The sequence below is a fragment of the Hemibagrus wyckioides genome, linkage group LG05 (genome assembly GCF_019097595.1).
Source record: "Hemibagrus wyckioides isolate EC202008001 linkage group LG05, SWU_Hwy_1.0, whole genome shotgun sequence".
NCBI lineage: Eukaryota > Metazoa > Chordata > Actinopteri > Siluriformes > Bagridae > Hemibagrus > Hemibagrus wyckioides.
The window spans coordinates 4,069,304-4,082,932 of NC_080714.1; the positions used below are offsets into that span (position 1 = coordinate 4,069,304).

At 44.1% G+C, this 13,629-nt stretch overlaps 1 protein-coding gene across 4 annotated transcripts in view; it reads right to left on the reverse strand.

Annotated features, from left to right (window-relative positions):
• The window catches only part of ep400 (E1A binding protein p400), a 29,832-nt gene that overhangs the window by 12,266 nt on the left and 3,937 nt on the right, over positions 1 to 13,629 (reverse strand). For 3 of the 4 annotated variants that reach the window (XM_058389121.1, XM_058389122.1, XM_058389120.1), the window contains exons 5-28: positions 12,260 to 12,624; positions 11,681 to 11,974; positions 11,282 to 11,467; positions 10,431 to 10,571; positions 10,253 to 10,331; positions 10,116 to 10,165; positions 9,975 to 10,029; positions 9,801 to 9,890; positions 9,543 to 9,650; positions 8,729 to 8,925; positions 8,346 to 8,523; positions 8,026 to 8,162; positions 7,771 to 7,940; positions 7,498 to 7,672; positions 6,660 to 6,796; positions 6,391 to 6,577; positions 6,087 to 6,256; positions 5,341 to 5,522; positions 4,501 to 4,683; positions 2,870 to 3,034; positions 1,673 to 1,825; positions 1,488 to 1,576; positions 954 to 1,252; positions 647 to 849 (exon numbers count right to left, since the gene is read on the reverse strand). In XM_058389121.1, the coding sequence (XP_058245104.1) occupies positions 647 to 849; positions 954 to 1,252; positions 1,488 to 1,576; positions 1,673 to 1,825; positions 2,870 to 3,034; positions 4,501 to 4,683; positions 5,341 to 5,522; positions 6,087 to 6,256; positions 6,391 to 6,577; positions 6,660 to 6,796; positions 7,498 to 7,672; positions 7,771 to 7,940; positions 8,026 to 8,162; positions 8,346 to 8,523; positions 8,729 to 8,925; positions 9,543 to 9,650; positions 9,801 to 9,890; positions 9,975 to 10,029; positions 10,116 to 10,165; positions 10,253 to 10,331; positions 10,431 to 10,571; positions 11,282 to 11,467; positions 11,681 to 11,974; positions 12,260 to 12,624 (3,993 nt within the window). The remainder of the gene's footprint in view (positions 1 to 646; positions 850 to 953; positions 1,253 to 1,487; positions 1,577 to 1,672; positions 1,826 to 2,869; positions 3,035 to 4,500; positions 4,684 to 5,340; positions 5,523 to 6,086; positions 6,257 to 6,390; positions 6,578 to 6,659; positions 6,797 to 7,497; positions 7,673 to 7,770; positions 7,941 to 8,025; positions 8,163 to 8,345; positions 8,524 to 8,728; positions 8,926 to 9,542; positions 9,651 to 9,800; positions 9,891 to 9,974; positions 10,030 to 10,115; positions 10,166 to 10,252; positions 10,332 to 10,430; positions 10,572 to 11,281; positions 11,468 to 11,680; positions 11,975 to 12,259; positions 12,625 to 13,629) is intronic. The other variant, XM_058389123.1, reaches the window with a different exon arrangement.

The following is a 13,629-nucleotide window of genomic DNA, read 5'->3' on the forward strand; positions in this document are numbered from 1 at the left end:
TACATATACACTGATCAGGCATAACATTATGACCACCTGTATAATATTGTGTTGGTCCCCCGTTTGCTGACCCGTCCTGCACTGTGTATTCAGGCACCTTTCTATCAGAACCAGCATTAACTTCTTCAGCAATTTCAGCAACAGTAGCTCATCTGTTGGATCGGATCACACGGGCCAGCCTTCGCTCCCCACGTGCATCAATGACCCTTGGCCGCCCATGACCCTGTCGCTGGTTCACCACTGTTCCTTCCTTGGACCACTTCTGATAGATACTGACCACTGCAGACCGGGAACACCCCACAAGAGCTGCAGTTTTGGAGATGCTCTGATCCAGTGGTCTAGCCATCACAATTTGGCAATTTGGACAAACTCTCTCAAATCCTTACGCTTGTCCATTTTTCCTGCTTCTAACATCAACTTTGAGGACAAAATGTTGACTTGCTGCCTAATATATCCCACCCACTAACAGGTGCCATGATGAGTCACGACTTCTAGGAAATATCTTTAATATTTCTTGCACTTTGTCCTATTTAATCGTACGTTCAGCTCGTTTATGAGATCTGCTATCTGTAATGGATAAATATCATCTGAGGTTAATCTGAACTTTCCTCCATTAAGGGTGCTGTAATGTGAAATGAAGTCTGACCTGAGTCCATTTCCAGCAGGTGGTTATCGGGAAGCTCAAACATAGTCGGGCAGGCCAGAGCACGGATCTCTGGGTTTGAGGGGGCGGAGACTTCCCGAAGCTGACGCACGAACGACTTCTGCTCCAGACTGTATGGCAGTGGTGGGTTGGCTGCGTAAAGCTGAGGGGGCGGGGCTACAGCGGTAGGAAGAATACATGACAGCCTGCATGGAGAGATTTGATTCAAGAGATAAATGAATAGCAAATTAAACATCGAACTAAAATGATGTACTCCAACAAGGAAAAAAATAAAATAAAAACACAACACCTTTTGGCAAGGCTTTCTTCTTCCTGTAATCTGTCTGTATGAGAGCGAAGAGCCAAGCGAAGGGAGTCAGTGGTGTAAATACTGTTCTGCTGGGCTTTCACACAGGCGTCTCTGCCCACCCAGGTCCAGCGGGAGTGCTGGGGAGCTGAGAGAGGAGGAGGAGCACGTCCCCTGGTCACGAAGCAAGCCTCGATAAGGTCAGCACCGTACAGGACAGAGCGCTGGACACGCCGCTCGTTAACACTGAACAGACGAGTCAGGCGCTCCTTCAGCTGCCTCTTCCTCTCTTCACTCGACTCCTGATGAGAGAAAGCAGCTTCATTACCGGAATGTACACACCACGGACTGAGTGTCTGATCCCAAGCAAACACACGTACAACATGACTAATAACCTTCACGTTTAGTTTGTTGGACGTTTGTATGGAGCAAGTAAAGCTTCACCACGTTTGAGTCATTAATAAGCAGGTGTATAAATAATTTCAGAACAGACTTGTTTCACATCTCATGAGAAAATAAGAAAAAGCTCTTGCTCACTTGTGGCGCAGCATTGGTAGAGGGTCTGGCGTTGCTCCCTGTGTCAGAGGGGGTAGAACTCGCCGCCGTATCACCAGCAGCCACAGTGGCTGATTTACAGAGAGTTAACGTTAAATCGTGGGTTCTTTCTTAAAAAATAAAATAAAAAACAACACTCGGATTCAAACGTAAGTAAGGATTCTCACCCTGTGGAGGTGCAGGGGTGGGCGGGGGGACGGCCACCGGAGGGCCTGTGGAGTTCTGAACAGGAACAGGCTGAGGCATCGACTGCATCACCAAGGAGCTCGGCGGCCTGAGGATCGGCTGCCCCGGGGTGGACACGATCTGCAGAATGTTTCCTACAGGAAGGGAAAAACCGAAAGAGTTAAAAAACTAAATATTTAGATAACTAAATCTATCAGGAGGCGACTTAATGCAAGCTGTACCAAGGACGAAAACAAAATGATGGAAAAAGAGCAAGAAATTCAGAGCAAATTTTAGACTGAAGAAAAACATTAAAGATAAAATTATATCTAAAAATAATTAAGTAATTTTAAAAAACACACACCAAAAACCCAGACTGAAAAAAAAAAAGATAAATTAGCATTAGACTGAAAATAAACAAAATATCAAACAAATAAAGAAAGAAACAGCTTTTAGACTGAAAAGAAATCTTTAAAAATATGCCTTTTATACTGGTTAAAAGCAGCCTTTATGTACGACCACAATAAAAATGCAAAAACAAGAGAGAAGAAGAAAAAGTCTTTATACTAAACAAAAAAGCACCCAAAATGGCCTTTATATACTGAATAACAATCTAAAAAAATGGCTTTACTGTCTGTAATAAAAATGGCATATAGCTAACCTGTAAAAATATAATAATAAAAAAATAAATAATATATAAAAACCTCAATTAACTACACTGAAAAGACCCCTGCAAAAAAAAAAACAAGAAAAAAATAAAATAAAATATATAAATAAAGCCCACCACAACCAATGCATTTGTGTCTTCTGTTCATTTTGCAGTGCATATGTGCAACGTCATTACACAAGATTTCTCCCAAGTGCTCTGTATAAAAGTCAGATGCGATCGTTCAGCTGAACATCAGCCCATTATTTCACAGCCTAGGGTTTTGTAATATTTTGATATTCAGTGGTTAAGGCTGCTTTGGGACACTGAAAGCTCCTCTACAAGACTGAGATAAACAAAAGCCACCCTCAGTCCATCGCAACTGAGAAAATAAAGCCATTGATTCATTATACAATTGGAAATGTGTGGTTATCCTGCCTCGTAACGCCCCAGGTGATAGAAAAGCAGAGTGCTGCCTCTTAATTCCCCGATACATCCGAGGGTGTTAAGCGAAGGAACAGGAACACGGGACACATTGTGATTGTGACAGTACCTTGGAGCTGGAGAGGCTGCCCCGTTGTGAGCTGACGCAGCTGGCTGGGTGACAAGGTGAACTTATTGCCCTGGAACTGCAGCGTGACCGGGGTCTCGGTATGCGCTATCCGACTCTGAGGGCCTGCTATAGACGCCAACTGAGCCACTTTCACCACATCTCCACCTACAGAGCAGTGCAAAACACACACAGATGGAGGATTTAGGTTTATTACTAACAAACCTAACATGCCTATGTGCTTATCTGTATCCAAAGGGGGCCAAGTTTATTTATTTATCACTCATGTCAGAGTCATATAGGACTCTCGGGCTAAGCTGTGAGGTTTATATCAACACGTATGCGTGGATGCATTATCGTTTCTATAGTAACAAGGTGGACGTTATCAATAAACAGATTTAAAAGACGTTCATCTATGGTTTACGGAAAAGAAACCTGCAGCGATAGTGCTCACAAGTCACAAAGGAGTTGTGTGTGTGTGTGTTCTCTCTCTTTTAGTCTTCAAGAAATGTTGTAATATAAGATATGCTATCACAGGGAAATAATCAACTGAGTCGCTCTAAATGGGTTTATTCCTTGCCCTACCAATAAGAACAACAATCTGTCCTAATTAAACATGGAGTGTAGTTTAGTAACTGCTGCTTTTGTGGGATGTACATAAGGCCTGAAACATAAAGAAACACATTTTTAGTTAAAAGCCGACCAATTTTATGCATATATGTAAAGACATCCTTTGGATATTTCTATCATTTATCGAACAATGTTTCCAAGGAGCCAACAAAAAAACAACTGAAACAAGGGTTGCAAAAGAGTTGAGAAAGTGGACAAAACCAAAAAGAAGAAGGTGCAGGGGTGAAGGGAGCCATGCTCACGTGCACTTGCAGCTGGAGGATACTGGAAGAAAACTTGTGAACAAATATAAGGAAAAAAGGGGGGCCAGAAGAGCAAAGCTAGTCGGTGCAGGATCCTTGAACTGAGCTGGATAAAGAAAAGGATTAGTCTGTGAACAGAAGAGCCGGTGCTGAAGAGGAGAGGAAAGCTTAAAAGGGATTTTTCTTTTTCTTTTTCAAACCAAAGAGAAAATGTGAGATGTGAACGGAGGGGAGAAGAGAGACGGGGAGAGAGCAAGAGAAAGACAGACAGAGGAGAGGGGAGCTCATTCATGCAGCTGATGTCCCAGACTGGAGACCCAATCTTCGATAATTTATAAAAAATAAATAAATACATAAATAACTTCTAACTGAGCCAAGATTTATCACCAGCATTTCTACAAAAATGAAGTTTGTCCACAGCATAAAACATTAGTGCTGCTGTAGGAAATTCTAACATCACTAACAACGCATTATAGCGCAATATTTAAATGTCAAAGCCTTGTAAATCTAACAAATGGCCATATTACAATTAGGTTAATGCAATCCAGACCTGCCCATGCCAAAGAAGGAGGGGAGGAACCTCTTACTAAGTTCAATGCAAGCTGGCAGGTCTGCACAAACGGTTTACACTGAACGTTTTATTTTATATTCATCTCCAGCATCCCATAATGTAGTCTCACAAATTCAGCTTTCTTTCCCCCTCTGCTGTGCTCGAGAAGACCGTGACTGAAAGGACAGAAGCGAGGTTACACGGCCACTTACTAGGCAAGCGAGCCTGGGAGCTGAGGAGCAGCCTCTGGGGTGGTGGGGGGTGGGTGGATAGAGGCTGAGGGGCAACAGCGGGTCTGGGGGCTACAGCACCCACCCCTGCTACACCTAAAGCCACATGGGTAGACGTGGCAGTGGAGGGAGCAGATGCAACAGCAAGTCCTGGTGTGCTGCTGGCTGTAGGGTTCAGGGAAGAAGAGACAATAAAGTCAGATGCTGTTTCTGTGGGCTGGAATAAACAGGGAACAGGTGTATTTTTAATGGCACAGGGCAGAATTTAAAAAAGGAAAAGAAAAAGTACAGATGTTTGCTTTATAAAGCACAGGTACTGCAGAGGAAATTAGAAAGGATGGCTATGGTGACTGGGAGGGGAAAGGTTTACATTTACCATCATTAATAATTGCAAAGCATGACTGTTATTACATTAGTTTTAGTTCTCATCATCGTAGCCATCCCTACAGACATAGATACCCAAAATGCACAGAATGTCACCCTTTTATATAATATTTTGCAGACATGTCATGGGAAAACCAGTCAACACTGTACAGTTTAGTCTTGTCCAGGATAATGAGGAACATAGCCTGGTACTGAAATCCCAGTGAAAGTCTTATATGGTCCAGGTACATCCTGTGAAAGCTTCGACAGAAGTAATAAACATACTATAGTAATATACACATACTCTGTTAAAATATAAAGGGCACTCTATGCCCTTTAGAAAAGCATGGTAGAAAAGCATGACTGGACCAGTTTGATCCTCATCATTCACATTCAAGAACCGTCTCCTCTCCAAAGTAGAATCTTCCTCGGCACACACTGTTAGAGTAAAGGTCTTACCCTGCGATGAGGTGGTAGTAACAGGGGATTTGCCCCTGGCCTGGGTGTTCTGAGCAACAGCAGTAGGGGTAGAAGTGGGGGTAGCAGTGGTGGTAGCAGTGGAGCGCTGGCCCTGTGAAGTGCTGACCAGGGGCACGAGACGCCCTTCTGGTTTCGTCCCATACTGCACTGGCTGGAACAACCTGAAACACACAAAACACCGGGTACTTACTTTTACATGCAAAGTCAAGATGAAAGAAAGAATGAAAGAAAGAGATGGAGAATGGGAGGAATGGTGAGTGACAGGGGGAAACAACAGAAAAAGAAAAAGTGGGACGGATAGTAAGATAGAGAGAGAGAGAGAGAGAGAGAGAGAGGAAGGTGGGTGGGAAAGAAAGAAAGGAAGAAAGAAAGAAAGAAAGAATGAGAGGAACGGAGAGTTACAGATGGGGAAACAACAGAAAAAGAAAAAAAGTGAGAGGGATAATAAGAGACAGAAAGAGAGAGTGGGTAGAGGCTTGGCGGGAAAGAAAGAAAGAAAGAAAGAGGAGGGAACAGACCACAATAGAGGGAGAAACAAAAGAAAGAAAAAGAAATAGTAAGATGGATAGTATGAGACAGTGACAGAGAGAGAGAGAGAGAGAGAGAGAGAGAGAGAAAGAGAAAGTTTCTAGAAATTTTCTACATTTATTTTATTTCAGTATTCAGTCATCACTACATGTGGTGGTTCTAATTAGGATACACTCGTTATCATAATGATTTTTAACCTCATGGGCTTGATCTTGCAGGCTTTGGGTCTGGGTGGAGGGTTGGGTGCGCTGTGGATCTCCTCGATGAGCTGCTGATTCAGTCGGAGTTTAGGAAGAACCTCTGTGGTCTCGAAGCGAGTCAGTCTGCCTTCGTTACCGATCAGGTCGAAAAGGGACAAGTCCACGGTCTGGGCAGGAAAAATAAATAAATAAATGAATTAGAATTTTAGTGTTTATTTGCTAGAACAATAATACTCACAACAATACATCACAACAACCAGTACATGATGGGACTTCATACACGCCCCACCCACACACACACCTTCCACTGGTCCTTCTGCAGAGCCGTGAGCACTAAAGATGGCGTGTCGTACTGCAGGCTTTGGCATGTGTACGAGCTGGAAGTCTCTCTGATCTGGATCAAATCTGGGTGATTACAGATCCTCTGCAGCTGCATTAGAACCTGGAGCACGCTTACAAAGTGTCCCGTCTTTAGAGCCTCCTGAGCACTACACACACACACACGATTAGATTACACACACACCTGATTTGTTACACATCGTGAGAAGTGATGCTGCAGCTGGTACTGACCTGGTCTGCGTCAGGATGTCCTCGTACATGCTCTTCTGTCTGGCAGAGAGACGGCACTTCAGGATGTGCTCGTACTTCTTAGGCAGCTGCTTCTCCACGTCTCTCTTGGAGCGACGTAGGATGAAAGGCTGAATCATCTACGACATAGCAGGAGGAATTGAGATGATGAAAGGGATCTGATCATGGTGACCTCTACACTGTAACCATGACAACACTATTTCTAGTCCCAGCTAGATTACCTCACTAACCCAGCATGACCAAGCATAACATTATGACCACCTGGGCACCCTGACTGGTCTGCAGCTATGCAGCCCCATAGGCAACAAACTGTGATGCACTGTGTATTCAAACACCTTTCTATCAGAATCAGCATTAACTTCTTCAGCAATCTGAGCAACAGTAGCTCGTCTGTTGGATCGGATCACACGGGCCAGCCTTCTCTCCCCACGTGCATCAATGACCCTTGACCGCCCATGACCCTGTCGCCGGTTCACCACTGTTCCTTCCTTAGACCACTTTTGATAGATACTGACCACTGCAGACCGGGAACACCCCACAAGAGCTGCAGTTTTGGAGATGCTCTGATCCAGTGGTCTAACCATCACAATCTGGCCCTTCATCAAACTCGCTCAAATCCTCACGCTTGTCCATTTTTCCTGCTTCTAACATCAACTTTGAGGACAAAATGTTGACTTGCTGCCTAATATATCCCACCCACTAACAGGTGCCATGATGAGGAGATACTCAACGTTATTCACTTCAACGGACAATATTCACACAGTGGTCATAATGCTATGCCGGTGTACATATGGCATCTATGCTGATTGTATGTGTTTACCCTGTGTAGTCTGATGAGCAGTTTGTGGCAGTAGTCCTGGTTTTGGTCTGCGCCAGGTTGGATGGGGAAGTCCAGGTACGAGCGTGTGATTCCAGGCAGGAGGAAGTGGATCATGGTCCACAGTTCTCTCAGAGTGTTCTGTAGTGGGCTGTTGATCAGCAAGATCCTCTGCTGGCTGTGTGACAACAAGAATCAACAATAATATTTAACTAATGCACAAAACAAACATATCTGCTCCAGAGAGAGAGAAAATAGCTGGAGATGGCTTCTGACCTCCTGAGGGTAAAGATGGTTTCCCAGTGCTTCTCGGTCATGTTCTTGATCAGCTGCACTTCGTCCAGCACCAGGTGCCTCCAGCGCCTCTTCAGGAAGTGAGCCTGGTCTTTGAGCAGCAGCTTGTATGACGTTATGCATACGTGGAAGCTGTTGGGCTCGGACCACCACTGCAACGAGATCAGGCAACCAGGAATAAGGCTAATGCCACAAAGCTACAAGGAATGTGTGATGCATAGGTATTTTGATGTTTACCGATCGTTTGTGTCTGCGCTCTCTCTTCCTGCCCAAGTACAAGAGGATTTTGAGGCCCGGGCACCAGCGCTTGAATTCCAATTCCCAGTTTAGCAACTTGCATGTTCTCACCACCACCAGGTGAGGGCCCCAAATACCTGCAAATAAGAAACACAGAATCAAAATCAAACTATTCCTTTAAAATCATCTTTAATCACTTTCTATCATTCCACAGATTTGAGTCTCGATAATCACCGAGTATTTAGACAAGGTGCTGTTGGTTAGATCCAACACTTTACACCCCTACATCAACAATGGTACGGTCTTATTTGAAGACAGACCTTCGTGACAGGCTAGGTGAGCGAGGTAGGCCACAGTCTGAACGGTCTTGCCCAGTCCGGTCTCGTCTGCCAGAATGCCGTTGAGGTGTTTTCGGTGCAGGTTAGCCAGCCACTCGACGCCCACCTGCTGGTAATCTCTCAGAGAGCCGTGAAGAAGAGGGGGCATGGGAAGACGAGTCTGAAGGGAAAAAAAAAACAGGATAAAACCTAAAAATGTTGTTTATTATAAGACAGTTATCTATAACAGTGTTTCCACTGAAGAACATTTTCAACAACTTCAGACACAGGGAACTGAAGTAAGAGTAGTTCCTGTGACATTAATAGTTAATATCAGATTTAGAACTGGTTGATAAAATGTTTAAAGCGTAAATAAGGACACTCACGGTTGGTGTAGTCCTAGCACTGCCTTTGGGCAGGATCAGGTCTGTAGCCCGAGACACTTCTGCTATATCCTTCAGGGGTTTGCCGTCGGTTCCTGAGGCGCCGCTGCTCCGTTCGGGTCCGCGGTACTGCTCGTCGCTCAAGAGCGTGTCGATGAGAACCGCCTCGTGGGGACTGTCCAATGGACAACTGTCCATGTCTAATGTAACAGAGAGGATTTAAAGAGGAATTCAGATCATGGTACTCAATTCCTCTATCTTTGTCGAATGCAAAAATAATGGCACCCATAAATGAAGATGTTTGAGCATCCTTTAAAGCTGGTTCTGATAGAACGGTGTCAGAATACACAGTGCATCGCCGTTTGTTGTGTATGGGGCTGCATAGCCACAGACCAGTCAGGGTGCCCAGGTGGTCATAATGTTATGCCTGGTCAATATATGCATTTTTTAATATCTTGTTTAGAAATGACGGAAGATCTTCAAATTCAAACTGTTGTTATTACTTACGTCAAATATACTTCTGCCTTTTCACAATATTAACATTGTATACACAATTATATTATATATTATTTGTCGACTATAAGACTCTTTCAAAAGCCTTAATTGCAATTTGTCTAACTGTAAAATAGTCAGCTGTTGCGCTAACAATAAAACCCCTACAGCCGTCCTAGCAGATATCAAACACTGATTTGTAACAAACTTTTGCAGAGGTCCTGACTTTAAGGCATTGTAATAATAATACTAATCCGACACTAACAGCACAGAATATCCTGGAGTGATTTATTGATTTAAAGAAAAAACAAAAAAGTGCCTTCACCTTCATCTTTCTCCTCATCCTCACTCTGGCAGGCAGGCTGGGGCCACTCGAATCCCTCAGCATATGCACCGGCGTATTTCTTCACCAAAGCCTCCAGGGGCACCTCGGCTACAAACAAACCAGAGCAGACTGATTTAAGCATTCTATAAAATCAACTACTTTTGACTCAGATAATTAATGAAATATTACTATATTTTTAATATACATATACACATATATATATATATATATATTGTATTGGTGAAAGCTGTCGCTGACCTTCCTTGGTGAGCTCAACAAGCTCCTCTTTTTGCTCAGCAGCCACTTCCATGGCCTCCTGCTCCTCTATAGTGCTCTCCTCATCTTCAGCTGCAACACACACACACACACGTGTACGGTTAATCCAGAGCATCCGGTTATTAAGCCAAAAAAAAGTAGTGAATGGTATCGTACCTTCTTCATCCGAAAGTGACGTGCTTGTCTTCCTCTTACGAGTGCTCCCTGACTCCTGAGAAAACAAAAAAAGCTTTAAACCAACAAAGACGGCACAGAATTTTTTTCTCATCAAAGAAAGAGACGTATACACATTCTTACCACCCTGCTGTCCTTCTCCCCTGAAGCTGGAGCAGGTTTCCTGCTCTGTCCTGGATCAACACAATCAATACCAAGTGTCAAAAATATAAATAAATAAACCAAAAATCCAACTCGACGTGAACAGAGGGCACTCTCACCTTTATTTCCTGATTTCTGTAGCCTGAGTGCTTTCTGTCTTTTGCATAAGATCTCCAAATGGAGTTTGATCTCCACAACCTGAGACGACAGATACAACATGTTAAGGATAAAGAATACAAATGAGAAAATACTGTATAAGGCATGTACGTGACCTGCATGTTTTTAATGAATTCTCACCTGTTCGATGTTGGACCAGAAGTAGTCCACTTCACGTGCGATGACGCTGGCGATGTTTCTCAACCGCAGCTCCTCCTCCATCTTCTTCCTCTCCTCAGCTTTCTTCACCTCGACATGATAACGGGCACAAGTGCGCACCAACTGGAGGGGGAAAAAACCAAAACCGGTTTATACCTAAAGCTTGACTGTCATATTGACTTCTATCTGTAAGTATCCAAGTAATATGTAATGTGGCACATCTATTTATATGTATATATACACAGATCAGGCATAACATTATAACCATTGAGAGGTGCCGTGAATAAGACTGATGATCTCATCATGGCACCTGTTAGTGGGTGGGATATATTAGGCAGTACGCTGAACATTTTGTCCTCAAAGTTGATGTTAGAAGCAGGAAAAATGGACAAGCGTAAGGATCTGAGCGAGTTTGATGAAGGGCTAAGTTGTGATGGCGGATAGACCACTGGATCAGAGCATCTCCAGAACTGCAGCTCTTGTGGGGTGTTCCCGGTCTGCAGTGGTCAGTATCTATCAAAAGTGGTCCAAGGGGCATGGGCGGCCAAGGGTCACTCGGGAGCGAAGGCTGGCCCATGTGATCCGATCCAACAGACTAATGCTCAAATAGCTGAAGAAGTTAATGCTGGTTCTGATAGAAATGGGTCCGAATACACAGTACATCTCAGTTTGTTGTCTATGGGGCTGCATGTAATAATTACCCTAATTACCCTTATAACCCTAGTGTAATAAAACTATGGTAATAAGGTCTACCACCGGTATACCACCCACCACATTAAGAGTCAGAGAAAACAAAATAGCTGTATTACTCAACACATTTGTTCATTTCTTACCTTTTTGGCGGCGGCCATCTTCCAGCGTCTCTCCTGCGCGAAATCGGCAGCCATCCACTGCATCTCCTCCAGTAGGTAGTCCCAGTGGGATTTGGGCCTGCTGGCTTCCTGAAGTTTAGGCAGCCGGCTAGCAGACCACTGACCCTCCTTTCTCAGCTCAGCGATGCGCTGATGCACTTGGCTCTCCTACACAGAATCCGACAGTCAGCCACGTCATTCTGAGATCTGTTTCTTCTGTTTGTTTTGGCAAGTTAAAGATCTAACTGATCTCTGGATTCGTTCAGTAAAAACATGTCATCGCTTAACATGGCAGGATTTCCTTGTCGGCCAAATTTCCCTTTCTTGGATCAGATTTAAATATTCTAAAACGATTAAATAGCAGCTTTTGTTCCGTCTCACCAGTTTAGCCTGCTCCGCCTGCTTGTCCTGGGGGCTCTCCTGGACGCTATTTGCAGCCGAGCCCTGGTTCAGCGTGGAGATCTTCAGCGCCGTAGTGCCGTTGGAGGCCGTGAGTTTGGAGTGCGAGGCAGGGGAGAGCGTGTGAGGCACGGGAGTCCTGACGGGAGTGGACGGGAGAGGGGTGGGCAAAGAGGATAAAGGTGTGGTGGACATGATGGAGGAGGACATGGGGTTGGGTATCAGACGCTGAGCTGGTTGGGTCGTCTCCGCTCCGGGTCGGACCAGCGTTACGGTCTTAGGGGAGAGGAAGAAGAAGGAAATTATGACAGCTGATGATCTCATGATAACTCACATTAGATTAAAATGAACAAATTTCAATGAATATGCAAATTAGCCTTTTTTTTTGTTGCATACTTAGTATACACATTTGCATACTGAAACCTGATAGGCCCTAATAATTTATGATGTAATCACACTAACACACAAGATATCTGAAAACAATTACAAATCCCTGATTTTTGTTTAAAAAAAGGATTAAAAAGGAAAGTTTTACTCAGATGAAGATAAGACTCTACTCACGGCCTGTCCAGGCTGCATGACCGGCTGCGTCTGCTGCTGTTGTATTTGGAGCTGCATCTGCAGCTGTGGGTGTGGGTTCACTGCAGTCAGCACAGCCCCTGCCCCCTGTAGCTTCACCTGGCCCTGGAGCTGCCCTCCCGGTGCCTGGCACTGCTGCTCCAGCACCACGGGCTGAGCCTGAGAGAGAGCTAGAGGCAGAGTGGCCATAGGAAGCGTGGCTTGGGGAATTCGACCAGGGAGCTGGGGCGGAGGAGTGTGGAGACTGGCAGCGTTCTGCACCGGGGGGCCTTTAGACGGGTCGTACTGCTGCTGGTTCTGGTTCTGCCCCCCTATCTGGACGGCCTGTGGCGTCGGAGGCATGCCACCTGAGAGAGAATGGAGGGAAGATATAGAGAAAGAGAGCGGGATGGAAAGAGAAGGGTGGAAAAAAGTGGGAATAAAATCGGGAGAATGGAAGGAGTAGAAGGGGGCAGTGGAAATGGAGAGACAGAAAATAGGAAGAGCAAGGAAAATAAAAGAGTGGTAGTGGAGTGAGAAAGAAAAGAAGGTAAAAGAAAGGATGAGGCAGGAGAGAGAAGTGAGAGAAAGAGAGACGGAGACAAAGAGGATAAAACGGAGAGAAAGGAGCGTAGGAGGAAATGGAGAGGAGAAGTGAAGGGAAATGAAGGATGCAAGAGCGACGAAGCGGAAGACGGAGAAAGAAAAGGTGAAGGAGTGATGCGTGGAGAGGAGAAAGGTACAGGAGAGTCGCCAGAAGAAGAGGATGAAACATTGAAAAACAAGACGTTTTCACATATTTATACAAGGAAAACATTTTAAAAATCTTAAAAACATTACTATCCTATGGCGTTAAATTAACTTTTAAATGAATGTGATGTTAATGATAACTAAATACTCACTTTTGGGGAAAAATAGTGTGGTGTTAAAGAAAAATAACATCTAGGTAATAATGATTACGGAAGAAACGAGAGAAAGTCTACGTCTAATGTTTAACAAATAAAACGGTCAAATGATAATTCTAAAAAAACAACAACAACAAAGTACTCTTATGTGTTCATTAATACTTCTAGAAAATTATAGAAAATTGCATGAGATATAATAGAAATTCAAACAATTAAAAAAAAAAGATGAGGAAAAATAAAGCAGTGATAAGATAAGAACAGCAAAGGAAAAGAGGACAGAACAAAAAAGAAAGAAAGGAAAAAAAAAAGGAACTAAGCACAGACACCATAGGATGAGCATGCGTGTTACACCTGATACATTACACTGCATTTAGACAGCTTATACAACAGAGCAAAGCGGGGTGTAAGAGCAGAATAAAGACAAAGGGGACAGATTAGGGCGAAAAGCAGGACAGTGCTGGCCTTAAA